At 55.7% G+C, this 17,224-nt stretch overlaps 12 protein-coding genes across 22 annotated transcripts; 6 read left to right on the plus strand and 6 right to left on the minus strand.

Moving 5' to 3' along the window:
* Nucleotides 1-105: 105 nt before the first annotated feature.
* On the minus strand, nt 106-880 carry KVP18_005251 (uncharacterized protein; the record flags this gene model as incomplete). Its single annotated transcript, XM_067949650.1, has 2 exons — nt 106-357; nt 386-880. The coding sequence occupies 2 exons, from the start codon at nt 878-880 to the stop codon at nt 106-108; spliced, it is 747 nt and encodes a 248-aa protein (XP_067807511.1).
* On the plus strand, nt 873-3,891 carry KVP18_001085 (uncharacterized protein; the record flags this gene model as incomplete). Of its 4 annotated transcripts, XM_067950745.1 has the most annotated exons (3): nt 1,059-2,024; nt 2,052-2,401; nt 2,430-3,891. In XM_067950745.1, 3 exons carry the CDS (start codon nt 1,059-1,061, stop codon nt 3,889-3,891), a joined length of 2,778 nt encoding a protein of 925 aa, XP_067807467.1. The 4 variants fall into 4 exon arrangements, with proteins under 4 accessions (XP_067807468.1, XP_067807467.1, XP_067807466.1 ...); XM_067950746.1 differs by lacking the exons at nt 2,052-2,401; nt 2,430-3,891 and having other exon boundaries at nt 873-2,051; XM_067950744.1 differs by lacking the exon at nt 1,059-2,024 and having other exon boundaries at nt 2,073-2,489.
* Nucleotides 3,892-3,910: 19 nt separating this feature from the next.
* KVP18_001103 (uncharacterized protein) lies at nt 3,911-5,013 on the minus strand (the record flags this gene model as incomplete). 2 transcript variants are annotated; one of them, XM_067950781.1, is made up of 2 exons in its annotated part: nt 3,911-4,097; nt 4,124-4,866. In XM_067950781.1, the coding sequence occupies 2 exons, from the start codon at nt 4,864-4,866 to the stop codon at nt 3,911-3,913; spliced, it is 930 nt and encodes a 309-aa protein (XP_067807500.1). The 2 variants fall into 2 exon arrangements, with proteins under 2 accessions (XP_067807500.1, XP_067807499.1); XM_067950780.1 differs by lacking the exon at nt 3,911-4,097 and having other exon boundaries at nt 4,120-5,013.
* An 8-nt stretch (nt 5,014-5,021) lies between these two features.
* KVP18_005252 (uncharacterized protein) lies at nt 5,022-6,302 on the minus strand (the record flags this gene model as incomplete). Its single annotated transcript, XM_067949651.1, has 4 exons — nt 5,022-5,120; nt 5,149-5,336; nt 5,363-6,255; nt 6,283-6,302. 4 exons carry the CDS (start codon nt 6,300-6,302, stop codon nt 5,022-5,024), a joined length of 1,200 nt encoding a protein of 399 aa, XP_067807512.1.
* Nucleotides 6,303-6,446: 144 nt separating this feature from the next.
* On the minus strand, nt 6,447-6,851 carry KVP18_001093 (uncharacterized protein; the record flags this gene model as incomplete). The annotated part of the gene is made up of 1 exon (XM_067950760.1): nt 6,447-6,851. The coding sequence occupies one exon, from the start codon at nt 6,849-6,851 to the stop codon at nt 6,447-6,449; it is 405 nt and encodes a 134-aa protein (XP_067807482.1).
* Nucleotides 6,852-6,874: 23 nt separating this feature from the next.
* Nucleotides 6,875-9,236, minus strand: KVP18_001087 (uncharacterized protein; the record flags this gene model as incomplete). Of its 3 annotated transcripts, XM_067950752.1 has the most annotated exons (5): nt 6,875-7,801; nt 7,854-8,166; nt 8,206-8,335; nt 8,377-8,501; nt 8,530-9,236. In XM_067950752.1, the coding sequence occupies 5 exons, from the start codon at nt 9,234-9,236 to the stop codon at nt 6,875-6,877; spliced, it is 2,202 nt and encodes a 733-aa protein (XP_067807474.1). The 3 variants fall into 3 exon arrangements, with proteins under 3 accessions (XP_067807474.1, XP_067807472.1, XP_067807473.1); XM_067950750.1 differs by lacking the exons at nt 7,854-8,166; nt 8,206-8,335; nt 8,377-8,501; nt 8,530-9,236 and having other exon boundaries at nt 6,875-7,807; XM_067950751.1 differs by lacking the exons at nt 6,875-7,801; nt 7,854-8,166; nt 8,206-8,335; nt 8,377-8,501 and having other exon boundaries at nt 8,526-9,236.
* Nucleotides 9,237-9,429: 193 nt separating this feature from the next.
* On the minus strand, nt 9,430-9,774 carry KVP18_001105 (uncharacterized protein; the record flags this gene model as incomplete). The annotated part of the gene is made up of 1 exon (XM_067950783.1): nt 9,430-9,774. The coding sequence occupies one exon, from the start codon at nt 9,772-9,774 to the stop codon at nt 9,430-9,432; it is 345 nt and encodes a 114-aa protein (XP_067807502.1).
* Nucleotides 9,775-9,795: 21 nt separating this feature from the next.
* Nucleotides 9,796-11,571, plus strand: KVP18_001091 (uncharacterized protein; the record flags this gene model as incomplete). Its single annotated transcript, XM_067950757.1, has 1 exon — nt 9,796-11,571. The coding sequence occupies one exon, from the start codon at nt 9,796-9,798 to the stop codon at nt 11,569-11,571; it is 1,776 nt and encodes a 591-aa protein (XP_067807479.1).
* Nucleotides 11,572-11,638: 67 nt separating this feature from the next.
* KVP18_001089 (uncharacterized protein) lies at nt 11,639-12,253 on the plus strand (the record flags this gene model as incomplete). Its single annotated transcript, XM_067950754.1, has 1 exon — nt 11,639-12,253. The coding sequence occupies one exon, from the start codon at nt 11,639-11,641 to the stop codon at nt 12,251-12,253; it is 615 nt and encodes a 204-aa protein (XP_067807476.1).
* A 116-nt stretch (nt 12,254-12,369) lies between these two features.
* KVP18_001092 (uncharacterized protein) lies at nt 12,370-12,952 on the plus strand (the record flags this gene model as incomplete). Of its 2 annotated transcripts, none has more annotated exons than XM_067950759.1 (2): nt 12,370-12,397; nt 12,426-12,952. In XM_067950759.1, the coding sequence occupies 2 exons, from the start codon at nt 12,370-12,372 to the stop codon at nt 12,950-12,952; spliced, it is 555 nt and encodes a 184-aa protein (XP_067807481.1). The 2 variants fall into 2 exon arrangements, with proteins under 2 accessions (XP_067807481.1, XP_067807480.1); XM_067950758.1 differs by having other exon boundaries at nt 12,477-12,952.
* A 40-nt stretch (nt 12,953-12,992) lies between these two features.
* KVP18_001094 (uncharacterized protein) lies at nt 12,993-15,696 on the plus strand (the record flags this gene model as incomplete). 3 transcript variants are annotated; one of them, XM_067950761.1, is made up of 5 exons in its annotated part: nt 12,993-13,461; nt 13,516-14,665; nt 14,693-15,041; nt 15,069-15,301; nt 15,330-15,696. In XM_067950761.1, 5 exons carry the CDS (start codon nt 12,993-12,995, stop codon nt 15,694-15,696), a joined length of 2,568 nt encoding a protein of 855 aa, XP_067807483.1. The 3 variants fall into 3 exon arrangements, with proteins under 3 accessions (XP_067807483.1, XP_067807484.1, XP_067807485.1); XM_067950762.1 differs by lacking the exons at nt 13,516-14,665; nt 14,693-15,041; nt 15,069-15,301; nt 15,330-15,696 and having other exon boundaries at nt 12,993-13,475; XM_067950763.1 differs by lacking the exons at nt 12,993-13,461; nt 14,693-15,041; nt 15,069-15,301; nt 15,330-15,696 and having other exon boundaries at nt 13,488-14,669.
* Nucleotides 15,697-15,719: 23 nt separating this feature from the next.
* Nucleotides 15,720-17,214, plus strand: KVP18_001090 (uncharacterized protein; the record flags this gene model as incomplete). 2 transcript variants are annotated; one of them, XM_067950756.1, is made up of 2 exons in its annotated part: nt 15,720-15,735; nt 15,767-17,214. In XM_067950756.1, the coding sequence occupies 2 exons, from the start codon at nt 15,720-15,722 to the stop codon at nt 17,212-17,214; spliced, it is 1,464 nt and encodes a 487-aa protein (XP_067807478.1). The 2 variants fall into 2 exon arrangements, with proteins under 2 accessions (XP_067807478.1, XP_067807477.1); XM_067950755.1 differs by lacking the exon at nt 15,720-15,735 and having other exon boundaries at nt 16,117-17,214.
* Between the last annotated feature and the right edge of the window lie 10 nt (nt 17,215-17,224).

A 17,224-nucleotide genomic window follows, 5' to 3' on the forward strand; every position in this document is an offset into this window, starting at 1 on the left:
ATTCTACTATATGGACTGACTTCGCGAACGCGTTGCTGACTTGCCAACACTACAACATCGACTGCTTCCCGAACTTGGAGGTCTGTTTGACGGCAGTACTGAATCTCAATCCTGCTTCGTTTTCATCCGCACCGCCCTGTACGCCACTGCCGCAGCCAACACTTGAGCAGACAGGAGAACGATAGTCATCAACAGCCAGTCCTTGTTCGCGTTTCGGCGAGCCAGCCCAGCCAGGATGGTGTAAACGGGGTTCAGCATCGGGCCGCCCTTGGTGACGGCAGCACCCAAGCTGGTTAGTGCCGCGACGACGAAGGAGGAGAAGAAGCGCATACTTCGAAGCTTCACGCTGATCATGTGCTGTGTGTTGGCCGGTGAGAGTACTCACTGTGTGCTGTTGGTTCACAAGGGAGTTCAGAACAATTGTTTGAACCGTCATAGCGTAGTGAATACCCGTCAAGAAGAACTCCGCAAGGAAACACGAAACCATCGAGTTGCTGTGTAATTCCAGATCCCAAGCCGCCCAATCAGGTTTGGGGAACAACACAGGCATCGCTCGGCTCAACCCGGCGGTGAGGCCAAAAGTCAGCCCGCAGCCCACCACCGTAGAGAGCACAGCCAAGATGGTGTTGGCGTAGGCTCCGCGGGATCTTTCGGAGAGCGTCGAGTAGCGGAAGCAGATTTGGAGCGGGTCCACGATGTATCCCCAGCAGAGAATTTCACGATAGAAGAAGTCGATGCTGAAGACGACCAAGAACGACTCAACGGTGGGTATCCGCAGCACAGGGAGGTGCAGGAAGCGTTGATAGTACTTTACAACCCACTGCCCAGCGTATAGGAACCAGATGTAATAGTATACCACTTCAAAGCACGTCATGGCCATGCTCGAAATCTCCGTAGACGCGTGGAATTTGAGCTCTTCCCAAACGGGGAGCTCTCTACGAGCTGTAACGCGTCGATGGGCCTCAGCGTTAGATGAGCGGCGTCGTCTGGTTGTCGGTCGGACGCTGTCTGAGGACTTACGGCGAGGCATCAATTTGCAGAATAAAGACAGACTCAGGATGTCTGGACACACGGAAGCCTATCAGGAAGAGCTCGAGGCCCTTAGGTTGATATTTGAGCATGCGTTCTTCAACTGGGATCATAGACGGTCTTTGCTGGAGATATGTGGCTTGGTGCCGTCTAGTTTTACTGGTCAGTGGAACGCCCTACTGGGGCTTGAACTGCCCCCTGGTTGGGTCCCAAGCACGGTGGACACCCACTTCGCATTGCGCGTCAGGGTCCCCTACGACTACCCTGCCAGTCAAATCGAATTGTTGGCGTTAGACGCGTGGTGGCTGGATGACGAGCAGCTCGCCAGAACAGTGCGTAATTTGCAACTCTATCTGGGTGAGCTGCCAGCGGGAGAGGTGGTTCTCTTTGAGTTTTTGGATGCCGCACAGGACGCAGTGGATACAGCTCCGTTGAAAATGTTGATTGACGCAGAGGCACAGGACCTCCTCATGAGGAAGGAACAGCAACGAAAGCTGCAGATTTTCGAAGCATCCCAGAGTCTGACCAAGGACTCCGAGGTGGACGACGACGCAACTCCCAGCACTTCAGCTACGGAAGTGCACGCTATGGGCATAAAACAAGTCACAACGACGACTCCAAACGGCGTGACCATCCACCATGGAACTCCGTTCATGGACAGGAAGTCGGTGTTTCAAGCACACTTTGCTGAGGTGTCTTCATACGAACAAGTCCAGGAAGTTCAGCACACACTTCTCCAGCTGAACAAGATCTCGCGTGCATGCCATAACATCACCTGCTACAGACTGGAGTCACCAGTGATCCCTGGCCCTGAAGGGTGGATCGAGGACCACGACTCTGACGGGGAGTCCGCTGCAGGTGGCCGGGTTCACCAAATGTTTCATCTCGCAAAGGTGCTGCCTGGGTCGTACGTGATGGTAACGCGATGGTACGGGGGGATCAAGTTGGGACCGGATAGGTTCCGGCACATAAACAATGCGGCTCGAGAAATTCTCGTGCAGCATGGCCGCATATCTTCTTAGTGTTGTGAATATGACTCGATTATGACTGCCATTGAGCTCGTCGAGTACGGAGCCTTCGATGCCTTAGTCCAAGACGCGAGCTTCACCCTTCGCTCCCCCAACGTGCAGGTGGAGGCATCCGAGTGGTGCTCAGTGACCAACGGAGGACTCGGGCTGGCCCGAAGTATTCGGGTGGCGGTGTTCTCCCTGTGCTTGCCGAAGTGTATGGTACAACATGCGCCCGCGGTGGCGCGTCTCACTATTCGCTACAAGGGTCGCACATGCTGGGACGGAGATACACCTGTTACCAGGCTTGTGTGCGTCGTCAACAAGGTCATATGTCTCGCTTATGCACCGGGAGCGGTGCTGGAGTGGGGTTTAGAGGGAGGCCACATACAGTGTATCACTGAAGACCGGATCTCGAGACCAGGACATTGCATACTTCAACCTGATTCTTAAGGGGCTGGATTCTACAACGCCTCTTTTCATCGGCAGCTTACCTATGATGATGAATTACCGGGCTACTGATGACCCGTCAGGAGGTCAAGTAGAAACCAATATCCCAATCATTAGCCTTCGTCTGGAGCTCAATTGGGACCACCAGAAAGCCATCGACAACTACAGCATTCACGCGGAAGACCTGAATCTTCTCTATTCGGAGGATTCCAAGCTGCTGCTGGCGTCCCTGGGTGTGCGTCAGCACATTGGTACGCCTAAAGAGCCGAGAAGGGTGGTCGTGTGGCAAGATCACCTGCTAGGCACGATATCTTCCGCACAGCCAGTATTCCGCCAACAGGAGAGCGCGTACTACGCCGAGGACAGTCATCTGGAGCTGACGGCGGAGGAGGTGGAGGCCGAGAGGGAAGCCACCTGGCAGGCGAGGCAGGCGGCACTCCATGGGGACGACGCTGTTGAATCCATTTCTCTCGATGCCGGGCGTCTGGAAGTCGGTACCGACGCTTACGACCCCCCTGTGGACCGTGTCCGACCTGAGATGAAGGATGCGGAAACTGATCTGCCTGATTTTGTGAAGGACGACGACTCGGTCGAGAAGGTCAGTCGCGAAATTCAGGGCAGTCGCCAGGCGTCTCAAATCCCAGTCAAAAGAGACGCAGCTCCCCCACGCCCACCAAGAGGACCTCCTACGAGGAAGCTCACTCGCGTGGCCAAGCGAGATAAAGTCCGCATCGAGCCGACTACGCGCGTTGTAGAGCCTCATCAGGCTCCCCCTCGCGTCCGCAAGACCTATGAGCCTGGCTGCCGAGTCCTTAAGGGCATGAGCTACGCTGAGATCGAAGAGTACTACGTAGACAAGGTGGAAGGCCTTCCTCTTCAACTTAAACGAACTCAGGACCCCGATTACACAGGACACTACGACTACAACCACATCGACTTAGGATCGAGTTATGTCTGTTACGTGGGGGACGCGCACGGCTTCGATAACTACTACCAAGCTTATCCGGAGAACAAGGGTGCGTTCTTCGACACGTGCTGCGCGGGCTGCGTGGATGAGCATGAGTTCGACGGGTGGCCCCATGCCCCCGGGTACCTGGATCTGGACGAGTTCACTCGCAGCGAACTTCTCGGCGACGATTACGTGAACGACGTAGAAACGGAGTCGGGAGGATTTACCAAAAAAAACGAGGACAGCACAGACGACACACTGAACGAGGACCTAGCGTCCACTGTCGAGGACCTACCGCCCCCAGAGGGCAGAAGAAGCGGATCGTTGGACACCCGAGAGGAAACCGCCAGAAAATCTGTGTCCTGGGACGTCGACGAGCCCCAAGAGGAAACCGCCAGAAAATCTGTATCCTGGGACGTCGACGAGCCTGAACCTGTGTCCAACCCGGATGAATGAAGATATCCAATGTGAGTTGTTAGAACAGTGATGGATCGTAGGGGTATTGTACGCTGAGTCTACGCGGTCCGAGCTCCTCGTAGTCAGCCTTCGTTATCACTGGAGCTTTCTGTGAGCTTGCCAAGGAGGAGCAGCCCGTCCACGTGAACGAGCGTACGGCTCGCGGAGCCCCCACCCAGTGAACGCCAGTTCTGACGTGATTGGATCTGTGTGGGCGGTGCCCGTCACTCACTCATCGTCGATCCCGTACCGTCTCGTTATCGCCCTTTGCACCTCGGTCGCCAGCCGAGGTCCGAACCCCTGCAGTCGCGACACACACCCCGCCACAGCTATATTTTCGTAGAGTATTCTGCGGAAATCTATCGGCGCCTTCTGTACAAAGGACACGACAACCTCTGGCAGACTGGGCCAGTCAGCGACGCTGGTCTGCAGACGCACTGATGGCATCTGAGTCTGGAAGGCTGACGGGTTGAACAGCAGCTCAGGGGGGGCGTAGACCGCCGCAGCAGCAGTACCCAGATCCTTGCAAAAACTGAACTCTCGGAAACAGGAAGCCACTTGTAATCGGGATCCGGTCTCGGCGGTGACCTCGTCTCCACTAATCTGGGCGTAGCAGTCTGTGAGCATGTCGCCACACACAGGATAACTCTCCGTTCGCATGCGAGTACCAGCCACCATTCCATGAACCACAGTGGAGTGATCGCCTATGTCTACAATAACAACAGAGTCGCGTCGATCCAAACATTCGGAACCGACTGTTTGCATTTGGTTGGTGGGCAGCGTTCGCCAAGCCTCCACATTACAGCGTTCCGGCTCCCAAAGGCCCAGCGCTGCCACTCCGTGTGCGTCGAAAGCTTCGAAGAGCAAACCCTCCAAACGGGAGTAGCGTGCGCTCCAGGGAAGGTGGATGCAAAAATCTTCTAACGAGAACACCCGGAGCTGCTTGAAAATGGCGGAGGCCGCCAATGCGAGCATGACGTCTGGTACTGGATCGACTGGTGACGTGAAGACGGTTGATCTAGTGCCGTCCTCCAGCGAGGACGGCATCAGTACAGAAGGCAGCCGGTCACCGACCGGCCCTATCTGGGTGATTGAGGAGCCGACGTGGCAGACGAGTTTCATTTTATTAATTAGCACGACGACAGCATCAGGTGCTCCGGAACGTCTGGCAACCCAGACAGGACAGTCGTCCCGACACCCGTGTCCATGTCGATGGAGAACAGTATGCGCTGCGTGAGACGGCCAGCAACTTCTCACTGTGAGCTGCGATGCGACAAACAATGTACGACCAAAGACAACCGCGCCGCTGGGGTGTTTCAGACCTGGAGTCGTGTACTGCCGGCCGACTTGCATAGTAAGTACGTTAATCTCGATCACCGAGTGATTCCGAAGGCAAGACACGTAGACGTAGTCTCCGTGAAGGATAAGCGCGACCGGGATGCGGTCTGTAATGTCATTGCCTTGAACTCACTGCTTTCTGTCGTCAGCGGCGTGGCGAGGAGTTGGCCAGCTCCGTTATAAACTTGGACGCCCTGCCTCTTGTTAGAGACCCACAATCTGCCAAACTGATCAACGATTACTCCACGGACTTCGGCTCCGTCGAGATTTACAAACTGTCCCGGAAATACAAACCTCGCCAGCTTTTCTCGGGCTGCGTCTTGAAGGCGAGTGCTACGGTACGTGCTTTTGATGACGTTTTTCCAAAAGGCTGGCTTCTCTCGGCTTAGAACTTTCTCGCTGTTGCCGTTTCTGTCAGGCACAGCTTGAGCATGCAAGCCGGCTGGAACGGGTTCAGGCATGCCCGTTTGGTAATCGTACCGGTAGACAGCGAAAGTACCTTGGGCAGACACAAACATATCATGGACTGTAGTGCCTGTCGTGTTAAGTGCAATCCCATAGGGATGAATAAGCCCCGTATTCCCAGGAACGTTCGTTGCCAAGAACCGAAGAAATCTCCGCCTGCCTCCTTCACCACAATCTGAGAACTCCACCACCTTAGACGCTTGACGATAGGCCTCTGTCAGGAGAAGGTTTCCGCTCGGCGCTAGGACGAGACCGCGGATGGAGTGAGGGCTATACGCCTCAGTGGGTTCGAGAACCGAGCCCAGGCTGCAGCCATCCCTGGAAAAACGGCAGACGTTGCGAAGAGTGCCCTCTTTTTTGCCGCCGTGAAAAGTAGCGTACAAGTACGGGGCACCCAGGCATGCTCCCTCCGTGAGGCGGGTCGTCGCGGCGCAGAGTGAGTCGTCCCTCCACTCCAAAGTCTTGGGGTCAGCCGTGTACCCCGCGGGCCACCACCAGATTAGGGCGGTCGCAAGGCATGTGGCGAGGACGATTAGCCGGAAGGGCCAGCCCCTGTCCTCACTAATATTCAACTCTGAAGCAACTCACAGTGACCGATACTCTACCATCTCAATTGGAGGTATTCTGTGTTTAACGAATGCCTACCCACTCGCACGTTGTCAACCTTTCTCGCATCAACACTTTGATCTTCGCCTCGCTATGATGGTTTGTTGGAGGGGATTGTATCATGAGCCTGTACAGTGGGATCGGAGTCAACTACGAGGCGAATCAGTCGACGTCGCTGTAGCAGCGGAGGTGTCTGTAGAAGTGGACGTCTCTGTAGCAGTAGACGCCTGTGAATCTGACGTCTCTGAATCAGAATCCAGTGTGGTGTCTTCGCTCTTGGTGTCCGAGGTAGACACGGTCGATGATGTGGTCGATGATTCGGTCGCTGCTATGGTGGAGCTGCCATGCGCACCGAAGTCTGGGGTCCTAACTGACCACGAGCGGCGAGCGGGGGGGATGGTGATGGACCGCCCGTTGAAGACGGGCCGTGTGGGTTGGAGCGTTTCACGGGCAGGTGGAAGATCCGCGACACTTGGCGCATTGTCCTCTGACGGGTCACACGCGATCTCGATGGCATCGTCTTGCAGCGGGCCTCGGCAGCAGAACCACATACAGTCAGTATTGGCCCAATTTACTACTGCTCGGTGCGCACGGCGAACTCATCATCGGAGCTAGACTGCTCGTCGAGCCACAATCCGAAATTATCGAGACGAGCTGCTTGCTCTGCGTCCGGAGACTTCACAAGAATGGCGGGGTCCCTGCGCGGAGGGCCGTTGAGCCGAATGGCATGGGTCGTTTCACGAATGAGGCGTTGTGCGACTGGCAAATCTGCCTCCCCCAGGGATCGGACAAATGCGTCGCTCCTCTCAGGTGTGACCCATGCATCTTCTTCAGGTACTTGGGAACTAAGGTCCACACCCTTCTGGTAGACATCGAAACGCAAAGGCACCTCACCGCCCGCCCACAAGCGAGCCTCTGGGGCGTCGAGCATGACCTTCATGATACACTCAGCGGAATCGTTCGTGTCTGCCCGTAGTACGCAGACTCCCTGCGGGTGCGCGTTGATAGGCGTCACCTTTTTGATGACACTCTCACCGAAGAGCTGCTTGAGGGCAACCATCAAGCGCGCTGCTATCCACACGTAGAGACCACAGTCGACCCCGAACGTCTGTGCTGTATCCGCCGTCCAGCAGTGAAACACCATCAGTAGCGGCTTGCCGCTGCTCACCGCCACACCCCAGCCTTCCTGGCGACGTTCTTGGATTTTGCGACGCTTGCCCCGATCGTAAACCTGCAGTTCACGCGCTCTGGTCTGCAGTTCAGCTAGCTGCAGTGACGTCGTGGGTATGTGGTCGAATTTTGCCGGGATCACACTGATGGTCTGCCCTTCGAACTCCGTTCCGTGCAGGAATCTCACGGCCAGGTCCACACTCTCGGTGTTTACGTACGACACCAGCGCATCGCCCTTCAGCTTCCCATCCTCGTTACTGTATAACTTAACTCTTGGCCGCTGCGTTGTCGTGTCAGTCTGCAGAACTCCAGCCTGCTTGAAGATTTCGGCCTGCATGAGCGTGTGTTGGATCCCTCACCAGTGCTTCCACCGAGCACGCTACCTCGTTTCGTGGCAGTCCCGAGACATAGACATGGACGTTACGTTTCACGTTGGTGGCGAATCCCAAAGCGCGCTTCGTCTTTTGCCGTTCGCGATACCTACGACGCCTTTCGGCGTTATGCAGTTTCTTCTCCTCCGCCGTTTTGGGTGAAGTTTGTTTGACCTGATCTGGCGTATTCGGCGGCGTTGCCTCCGCCGCGTCTTCGGATTCTTCGTCAGCACGGAGTGCGGCCTTCAGCTCCGGTACCTCAGAGATAGGAGCCCACTTCTCCATGCCGTACCTCCACACTAATGTTTCACCGTCGATGTGCTGTCTAAAACATGTGATCATCATCTCTTATTCTGCACCTCACGAAGCAAATGCCTGTCCTAGGTAGGCCTCATCGACAGGACCCATGTGAGAGTTGGATTCTGCGAAGTACCATTCCATCCTAAAATTACCCAATACAGTGTAGGCACACATCATGATGCGGAAAGACACACCTGGCGTGAACGACTGCATCAACACCCAAAGGAACACTCACAAGCGTTGCAAACGCTGCATTTGGTGGCAAATGGTGTCTGACGAGCGGAAATTTCATCTCCGCAACTGCGGCACGGGGGAAGCGGCGCTTGCTGTGGTTCGGCGGCGAAGCAGCTCGAGCACAACCTAAATGACGGGCGCCGTGAGAACTCACTTCACAACGATGTTGCCTCTCTTTTTGAAGAAGTTCAGCGTGCGAACCTCGTCAGCATCGCACTTGACTTGGCAGACGCTACAGACGCTGCAGTCTCTGCAGAACCACTGGTCGTCCTGAGGTAGCTCGGTGAGCCCGTGGCAGCGCAGGTGAAAGCCACGGTCGCAGGCGTCACAGAAGACCATGTCTTCTGTTTCCTGAGCGTCCGCGCATGCCGAGCAAACTTTGCAGTCCTCGCAGCTGTACGAGTCCTGTCTGACCAGTTCGAAAATGGGCGGGTGCGGTAAGCAGCTCGTGTGATGTGCCTTGGTACACACGGTGCACACTAGGATGCCAGACACGTCAGATGGCCGAGAACAGGAATCATTTGCGCAACGCGCTGTGAGGCGGACTCGCTTTGGCGGCGGAGGCGCCTCTAATTTGGGAGTGTCCTTGTGGTCGTCGCGCTCTCCTACGGCCGCTGCGATGGACGGATGCAGAGACGCTCGAATTGCGGCGACGTACCTGCCGTAAGCGTGTTGCATAAAGGCGGTCCAAGCGTCCTGCTCTTCAGGTTTAAGAGCAGGGGACACACACACGGCAGCAGCGTACTGGTATTGTACGGCCCAGAAATCAGCTGACTGAGTTGGTCTAGCCGAGCAGCTGCTCTTTGTGGCGTCTTCCAAAGCCTGCGGAGTCGGCTGAGTGAGCTTGATGTTTTCAGACATTAAAACGTGGCTTTATCCGCATGCTTCACAGACCGGGCGACGGTGCCGTCCTCAACTTCATGTTTTCGAATTGACAGCCACTGCTACTTTCACGCAAAGCGAAAATGGACGGCGCCACCTCTTCGATTGCGGAAGACTAACAACACTTCTCAATGAATAGCATGTGGGGTTCTCGACGGTAGGCGACAGATCTCTAACGAATCTGCTGACTGGGGGTGGCAGCCAGCCGGGGCCGCTTCGGTGGAGGAGTCTCTTTCTTGGGATGGATTTCCCCCTGCTCTCCTACGGCCGCTGCGATGGACGGATGCAGAGACGCTCGAATAGCGGCGACGTACCTGCCGTAAGCGTGTTGCATAAAGGCGGTCCAAGCGTCCTGCTCTTCAGGTTTAAGAGCAGGGGACACACACACGGCAGCAGCGTACTGGTATTGTACGGCCCAGAAATCAGCTGACTGAGTTGGTCTAGCCGAGCAACTGCTCTTTGTGGCGTCTTCCAAAGCCTGCGGAGTCGGCTGAGTGAGCTTGATGCCGTCAGACATATAAACCCGGATTTACTTTGTATGGACGCGCGACCAAGGGACCTCTCTCGTCGGGACCGCAGCGAGGAAAGACGAAGACGTCACCGCTCCGACTCACCTCTCAGCCAGCCAGACGCGGGAAGAGGCATGAGTCGAGAGGCACGAAAGCGATTTCGATTTGACTCGCCTCCAAAACCCGAGGAACAGGCGGCCATGATGAAGAAATATGCCACGGAAGCTCGGCTTCCGCCCAAACCGCGAGCGAGGGTTCCCGAGGAAGATCCCTCGACAAGATCGAAGATCGCCCGGCTATTTGAGCTTCACCGGGTCGAGCCGGAAGACGCAATGATGGCTAAGCATCTGGCTATCGGCAATCTCCCTCCGTCGCTCACCAAGGACCAACTCCTTGACTTCATGAACGCTGCACTCATCGCTCTGCGCGGCAACATGACGCCAGGTAAGCCGGTAGTAAGCTGCGAGGTATCCGAGGATCCACATACCTTCCAAATTCAGTTGCGAAACTTCGAAGAGACGAACAATGCGCTCGTTCTCAACGGAATATCGTGCTTGGGATACACCATAACTGTGGAGCGGCCCAAGGCTTACAACAAAGCTCTCTATAGTATTCCTGGCTCGCAGATGACGACGCTACAAGGCGGCCTGGGCCTTGCTGTAGCCCAAGCAGCAGGCACCGCAGTGCTGAGCGGTCTGGGTGCCAACATGGAAAAAGCGCACGCACCTCCCGCTAACTCCCACGGCTCCATGAGCACGCTGACTTCGTCTCTGGGTTTGCAATGCGCCGAGGCCTGTGTGGTCTGCAACCTGCCGCCGGTGTCGCTTGTGCACCCACGAAAGATCTTCGAGATGCTGACCTCATTCGGTCTTCTGGTGATGTTTCACTACATCTCCTTCAAACGAGGTGCGTCAAAGACGACGCTGGAGCCGGAAGAAGGTGACGACGCCGCTATGGCTGTCTTTGCGTTTGCGGACAACAGCGAGTTCGCCGGCTGTCGGGAGTTTCTTGACGGGTTGAGCGTGTCCGGAAGCCGAATCAAGGTCATCAGAGCAGAGCGCGCTCTTGAGCTGTACGGAGAACTCCAGCAACCCTTCAAGTGTCTGTTAAACGCTAAAGGTCAGTTGCCGAAGTGGCTCATTCGCCCAGCCCGTTTTGAGATTCCTTCTCGTTGTCTTTGGCTGGCTAACGTATTGACCTGGGACCAGGCTCGCAGTGATGACATCTACTTTCAGGTGGTAGAGGACGTTGAGATCGAAATCGAGGAGGTAGCGGAGCCGCTGGAGATGCGGCTGCCGCGACCAGCCCCTGGCCACGTCGATGAGGAGCAAACTGAGGTGGGCAGCGCATTCATGAAATTCGTAACTGTTCAAGACGCGATGAACGTGAAGAAGTTCGTGGACGGCCGGAAATTCGATGAACGTGTTGTGAGGGTTCACTTCTTTTCCGAGGTCAAGTTCGGCGACTGCGACTTCAAATACCCTACGCCGCTCTGGAACCCGCACGAGTCCTGCCTGTTTGACCCCAAACTGAAGGAGGAGGCGGAGCAAGCCCGCATTGATCGCGATGAAAAGATTCGCAAGGAAATCGAAGCCGAGACTGAGCGACGTCGGCGCGAGGCAGAGAAGCGGCGACGAGACATGGCCGAAGCAGAAATGGCCGCTGCTGAAGAAATGGCGAGACGACGCGCCGAGCAACAGGCGGCTCTAGCCGACCTCGCTGGGCCGAAGGCTATTGTGAATCGTATCTTGCCGCAGCTAGCTCCCGTACCTGATGATGCGGATGACATGGAACTCAGCGACTAGTGACGTCACTCGAGACAAAACGGACAGCCGTAATCCTCGATTTACAGGGGGAACAGTCAAACACACCATGGGAGCCTACAAGTACCTTCAAGAGATCTGGCGCAAGAAGCAGTCTGATGTGATGCGCTATCTTTTCCGTGTTCGCACTTGGGAGTTCCGCCAGCTGCCTGCTATCCACCGAGCCACCTCGCCGACTCGTCCTGAAAAGGCGCGAAAGCTTGGGTTCAAGAAAATCTCGGGTGTTGTGGTCTACCGCGTGCGTATTCGCAAGGGTGATCGCAAGCGTCAGGTTGCTAAGGGTATCACCTACGGAAAGCCCAAGCATCAGGGTATTCGTCAGATGAAGGCTACTCTTTCTCTTAAGGCTACTGCTGAGAAGCGTGTGGGTAAGAAGTTCGGAAACCTCCGCGTCTTGAACTCCTACTGGGTTGGCCAAGACGGTACTTATAAGTACTTCGAAGTCATCCTCGTCGATCCCATGAGCCCTCACATTCGCAACGACCACCGGTACAACTGGATCTGCGCCCGGTCTCAGAAGCACCGAGAATGCCGCGGTGTCACCATGGCTGGCCGCAAATCTCGCGGTCTTCTCAACAAGGGCCGCGGTACCGAGCACATCCGGCCTTCGAAGCGTGCAGCCTGGAAGAGACGCAAGGCTATCCAGATCAGGCGTTTCCGCTAGTCTGTTGTTGTGTAATGGTTTCCCAAACGTGTTCACTCATGACATCTTCACAATCTATTCTTGGCATCGTGGCTGGTTGACGAAATCGAGAGAATTGACTGCAACCTTTTTTTGCAATGGGAGGCATCATCTCCGCTATCAGTGGTGAGTTCGCTGTTAGGGCGTTAGGCAGAACGCCTCGTATCGCTCTTTGGAAGCAAGGAGTGCAGGATACTCATTCTAGGACTGGACAACGCTGGCAAGACAACAATCCTATTCAGGCTTCAAGTCGACGACGTCGTACACACGGTGCCAACCATTGGCTTCAATCTAGAGGTGGTGCAGTACAAGAACATCAAGTTCCAGGTCTGGGACCTGGGTGGACAGACGACCATTCGACCTTACTGGCGGTGCTACTACCCCAACACGAACGCCGTCGTTTTCGTAGTGGATAGCGCGGACCGAAATCGCATGGACGACGCTAGGGTGGAACTGCATCTAATATTGGAGGAGGAGGAGTTAAAGGGCGTCGCCCTTTTGGTGTTCGCAAACAAGCAGGAGCTTGCTGAGGCTATGACCGTGGTCGATGTGGCTGAGGCCCTCAAGCTGCATAATATTCGAGACCGGCAGTGGAACATCTGTCCATGCTCGGCCATTAAGGGTACGGGTATCACTGAGGGTTTTGATTGGATGTACAATGAGTTGAGACAGTCGCGCTAACTATTCGTAAGCCCCACAAAACTAAAGTAATTTTAAGCAAATGGCTGACGTGGCCTTTCAGTACACAGTGAGCCCTCCCCCTGCGCATGAGACGCTGCAACAGAAGAAACTTCGGCAGAGGGAGTCCTTCAAACTAAGAAGGCTTGAGCATAAGCTGCGCCTATTTCAGGAGGCAGTTCATATCGCCCGAACCCGAGAAGAAGGCCAGGACGCGGCCTCATGGGAAGTCACCTTCGCGATCAACTTCCCGACTCACTTCGGTCAGAATCTGTTTGTCGTGGGGTCCTGTCCCGAGCTCGGCGCTTGGTCCGCAGAGAATGCGATCGAGCTCGAGTGGGGTCCGAATCACGTGTGGTCGGGCACAGTCAAGCTTCCCAGAAACCACGGTACAGTTGAATACAAGTATCTAGTCAAGCAACACAACGAGTCCAACTGGGAATGGGGTCAGAATCATGTGGTTTCATTCGACTCGAAGCTTGGGACGCAAGCGGTTGTAGATGCTTGGGGAAGTGGGAATGCATAATTCAAAAAACTGATGTTCAGTCGAATATTCTGTCCGTTAGTGCGCGTGGAGCGCTTGTCGAAAGCAGCCATCGGGTCGCTGATCCCGTTCATTGAGCGGCAGGCAGATAGGCACCATTGCCTTCCCAACGCGAAATCGCGTGACAGGCTGATGCTGATTTTGGAGTCGGTCCAAGGCTCAACTTTGAAGACCGCAGAGGACCACCTCTCCCGTCTGGTGCTCCTCGGCCCATGGCTTTTCCCGCAAATGCTGCCTCTTCCGGAGCTGCAACGCGCCGCCTCAGTGGAAGGAGGTAAGTCTCAGCTGTGGGAGCGAGTGAAAACAATCATACACCGAAAACGAGTGCAGCCAGAGGTTCCGCATCTGCTGACCTACAAAAACCGCTCAGAAATCCTGAGAGGCCCCTTGTTGCTGGAACTGGCGGTCAGTGTGTGGAACGTCGTCTGCTTGGAGGTGACCTCCGCCTCCAATGAGGCCGATCTACTGTCCCTCTTTCGAGCATGGACCAAAGGAGCAACGCTGCTGGGTTTTGTCTCTCAGGAAGTGATGCCTCACCTGCCGTCGGCAGTGTCCACTTTCCGGCCGGCCACCATCCGTGACGCACGCATTCTGCTTCTGGCGCTTGCCACGGGAGTCTCGTACTCACAGAGCGTGGACTTTTCGCACTCACTCCGTGCGAAGCTCGCTCACCACGTGGTCTACCTGCTTTCGCAGCTCATGAGGGCGGACGAGGGAGTGCGGCTCGCTGCCGAGTGTCTTCTACCAATTTTCACTCTGCTTGAGGAGGCCAACGGTGTACTGGAACAGTACGCTGAGTGCCAGAAGTCATATCGTGGGTTGGGACCTATCCTGGCTCGAGTGTATCTCGTGGAGACTTTTTTGGAAAAGATAACCAAACTTCCTGCGGACTCCAGAATACCAATGCATTCGGCATGGTGGAGAGAGGCGGTTGCGATAGGGAGTTCTGTCGTCGGACTTCGGGCCAAGATGGACCGCGAAAACCGCGTGATCTTCCTGGAGATCGTCCCTACCAAACCCCCTGCGCTTTTCAACGATGACGAGAGACCTGCAGAGCCACTGAGTTGCACATTCGGCACACTCCCGCTCAATGAGGATTTTGCCATCAGACGCACAGTACTTGAGTGCCTTTCGGCGGACTATGTCTCGCTTCAGGACAGAGCGGCGAAATCGTGAGTCAATTGGGCCGTATTGATCAGCCTGCAGAACTACCAGGAGACAGTGTTGGATCCAACCTGGGATTTTCTACTGAAACTTACGTTGCACCTGCCTGAGCGTCGTGCATTCCCCACGATTACATTGGTCACTCTTCGGGGCTTAGGGGGATCCGGAACGCTCTTGCAAGTTCATAAGTGTATTGAACGGAAGATCCGCAAGGGTCAAGCGATAGGCCACGAGCTCACTGAGTCGTTCTCCCGATTGTTGAAAGTCAGTGATCGGATTCACCTAAAGGCAGCTGCCGCCTTGGCGAGCGTCGCGCTGCTACAGGCTGACATCAGTCGGCTGCAGTCCAGGAATCAACGGCTATCCGAGTTCTGCCAATCGACTGTAAGTTTACCGCTCGGTGTCACATAGTCGTTTGTGAGGCAAGTGCTATTCCTTCCGCTGGACGAGCTCCGACAATACGTGCAAGCTGAGTCGCCCACGGCTGCCCCGAAGATGTCGCAGAATGACAGATTGGTAGTCGACCTGCGGACTGATCTGCACAGGTTCCAGCGGCTGCTGCTCCACCACGTCTGGGAACTGAGTTCTCGAGGTGACTCTCCAAAGGAGGCGGAATTCGAAAGCGCCAGAGCCAGAATTGTAGCGTGAGTATCGGCCACTCACTGCACTTAGATCCGTCCGCTCTGCCAAGCAGCTTCCAGGCGCGCTGACCGACTCGGTGTTTAGTCTTCCGGAAGGCAGCTGTGCTTTAACCGAATCCCAGCTACGATGTGCAATACAAGTCATCCTTAACGAAACTCTGAGAGCCTTATTTGACCGAGAGGTGTCAGGCTTCTACTGTAACTGGCTGCTGAACCTGAAGTCACTGGCGGTGGCACTTGATGAGGACATCAAGTCAAATTTGATGACGCTACATATGGACGAGCTTCATTTGTGCAGCCCGACGAACTTGTCACCTTGCCCAAGCCCTATCGCTTCTCGGCTGAAACTGCAGGAGCCTGGGATAGATGAACTGTCGTCAATGTTGTTCTCGCTGTGAATGTGGTTTTTTTTGGCGCAATAATGAAACAAGCAGGCGGTAAGTGCTACGATCTCCTGTCCATTTGCAGATGACGAGTTTCTAACCGCAAAACAAATACGAGAACGACGGCGTCAGGACCTTCTTCAGAAATTCAACACGCCTGCCCAGCCACAGAAACCAGCATCCGCGCCCGCCGCCACGGTTCCTACGTTGCTGGATGACAGCCGCCGCCTCCTCCGGCACCAGGACGGAGAGACACAACCTGAGCCTCCAGAAGTGCTGCCGGACCTACTGGTGGGCTCCTCCTCGCCGGGGAGTTGGAGCTTACCATTGCGGCTCCAGCATCTGTCGCCAGAGGCAGCACCAGCGTTCAGGAAGCGGATGCACATTACTGTCCGAGGCTCGAACTGCCCGCCGCCAGTGCCGTCCTTCCAAGAAATGCGGTTCCCGAATCAGTTGATCCAGGCTCTCAGTCGAGACGGTATTTGCCACCCAACCCCGCTGCAAATGCAGGCCATTCCGGCTATGCTGCTGGGGAGGGATGTAGTCGGCGTGGCTGCTGCTGGGACTGGCAAGACATTGTGCTATGTCCTGCCTGCGCTGCTCTTGTCGATGGAGGCGGAAAGTCGTCTCCCACTGACAACAGGGGAGGGTCCTCTGTGTGTCATCCTCCTCCCGTCAAAAGAAACTGCAGAGGCCGCCTACGAGCTTTTGGAGCGCTGCGCCTCCTACGTCGACTTTCCGTTAAGGCGCTTCGAGTTGCTGGCGGCCGACGAGAGCGGCGAAAGACAAATGACGCGACGCGGTACTCACATCTGCGTGGGTACGCCATCCCTTTTTGTGGACGCCCTACAGCGAGGAAGGAGGCACATGTTGCAGTGCGATAGGCTGATTCTAGACGACGCCGATCATCTGCTAGACGGCAGCTACGAATCCGAACTGACATTCATTGCTGAGCGGTTAAAGGTTCCCAAACAGCTTTGTTTGTTCTCTGCGACCGCCCTCGACACGCTTCCCGTGGCCACGGCGTCGCCGATATTTGTGCAACAGCGGTTGGCTCAACTACGGTTGTCAGCGGCGCAGGACATTGAGTACGTGAAGGAGGGAGACAAACTCCATTTCATGTCCCTCTGCCTTAAGAAGACCTCCCCTCCAGTGGTCGTCGTAGTGGACCCCAGCCAGGTGGAGAGCGTAATCGACTACCTCACTGGACATAATGTCAGAACGGCGGACCTGTCGTGTAAGGCACAACGTCCAACTGCCAGCAGGGTGGGCCGGACCGAGGTCATTGTCATGACTGACGATACGCTGGAGCGTCTGGACCTGCCTCCAGTACACCACATCATTCAGTTCGACGCTCCCTGTGAGATAGGAACGTACGCTCAGAGGGTGGAGTTTACCGGCAAATGCTGCTTGGTATCGACTCTGTTCATTAACAAAACGACCGACGTCACATTCATGCGCGACCTGCAGTGCTACCTCGCCGACACCAGGCTTCCTGTGCCTCCGTGGGTGGCCATTGCGACCGAGATGTGATCCACGAACG

Source organism: the organism of the source record quoted next, assembly GCF_019968955.1.
Source record: "MAG: Porospora cf. gigantea A chromosome Unknown PgA_NODE_59_length_51225_cov_357.344, whole genome shotgun sequence".
Lineage (NCBI taxonomy): Eukaryota > Apicomplexa > Conoidasida > Eugregarinorida > Porosporidae > Porospora > Porospora cf. gigantea A.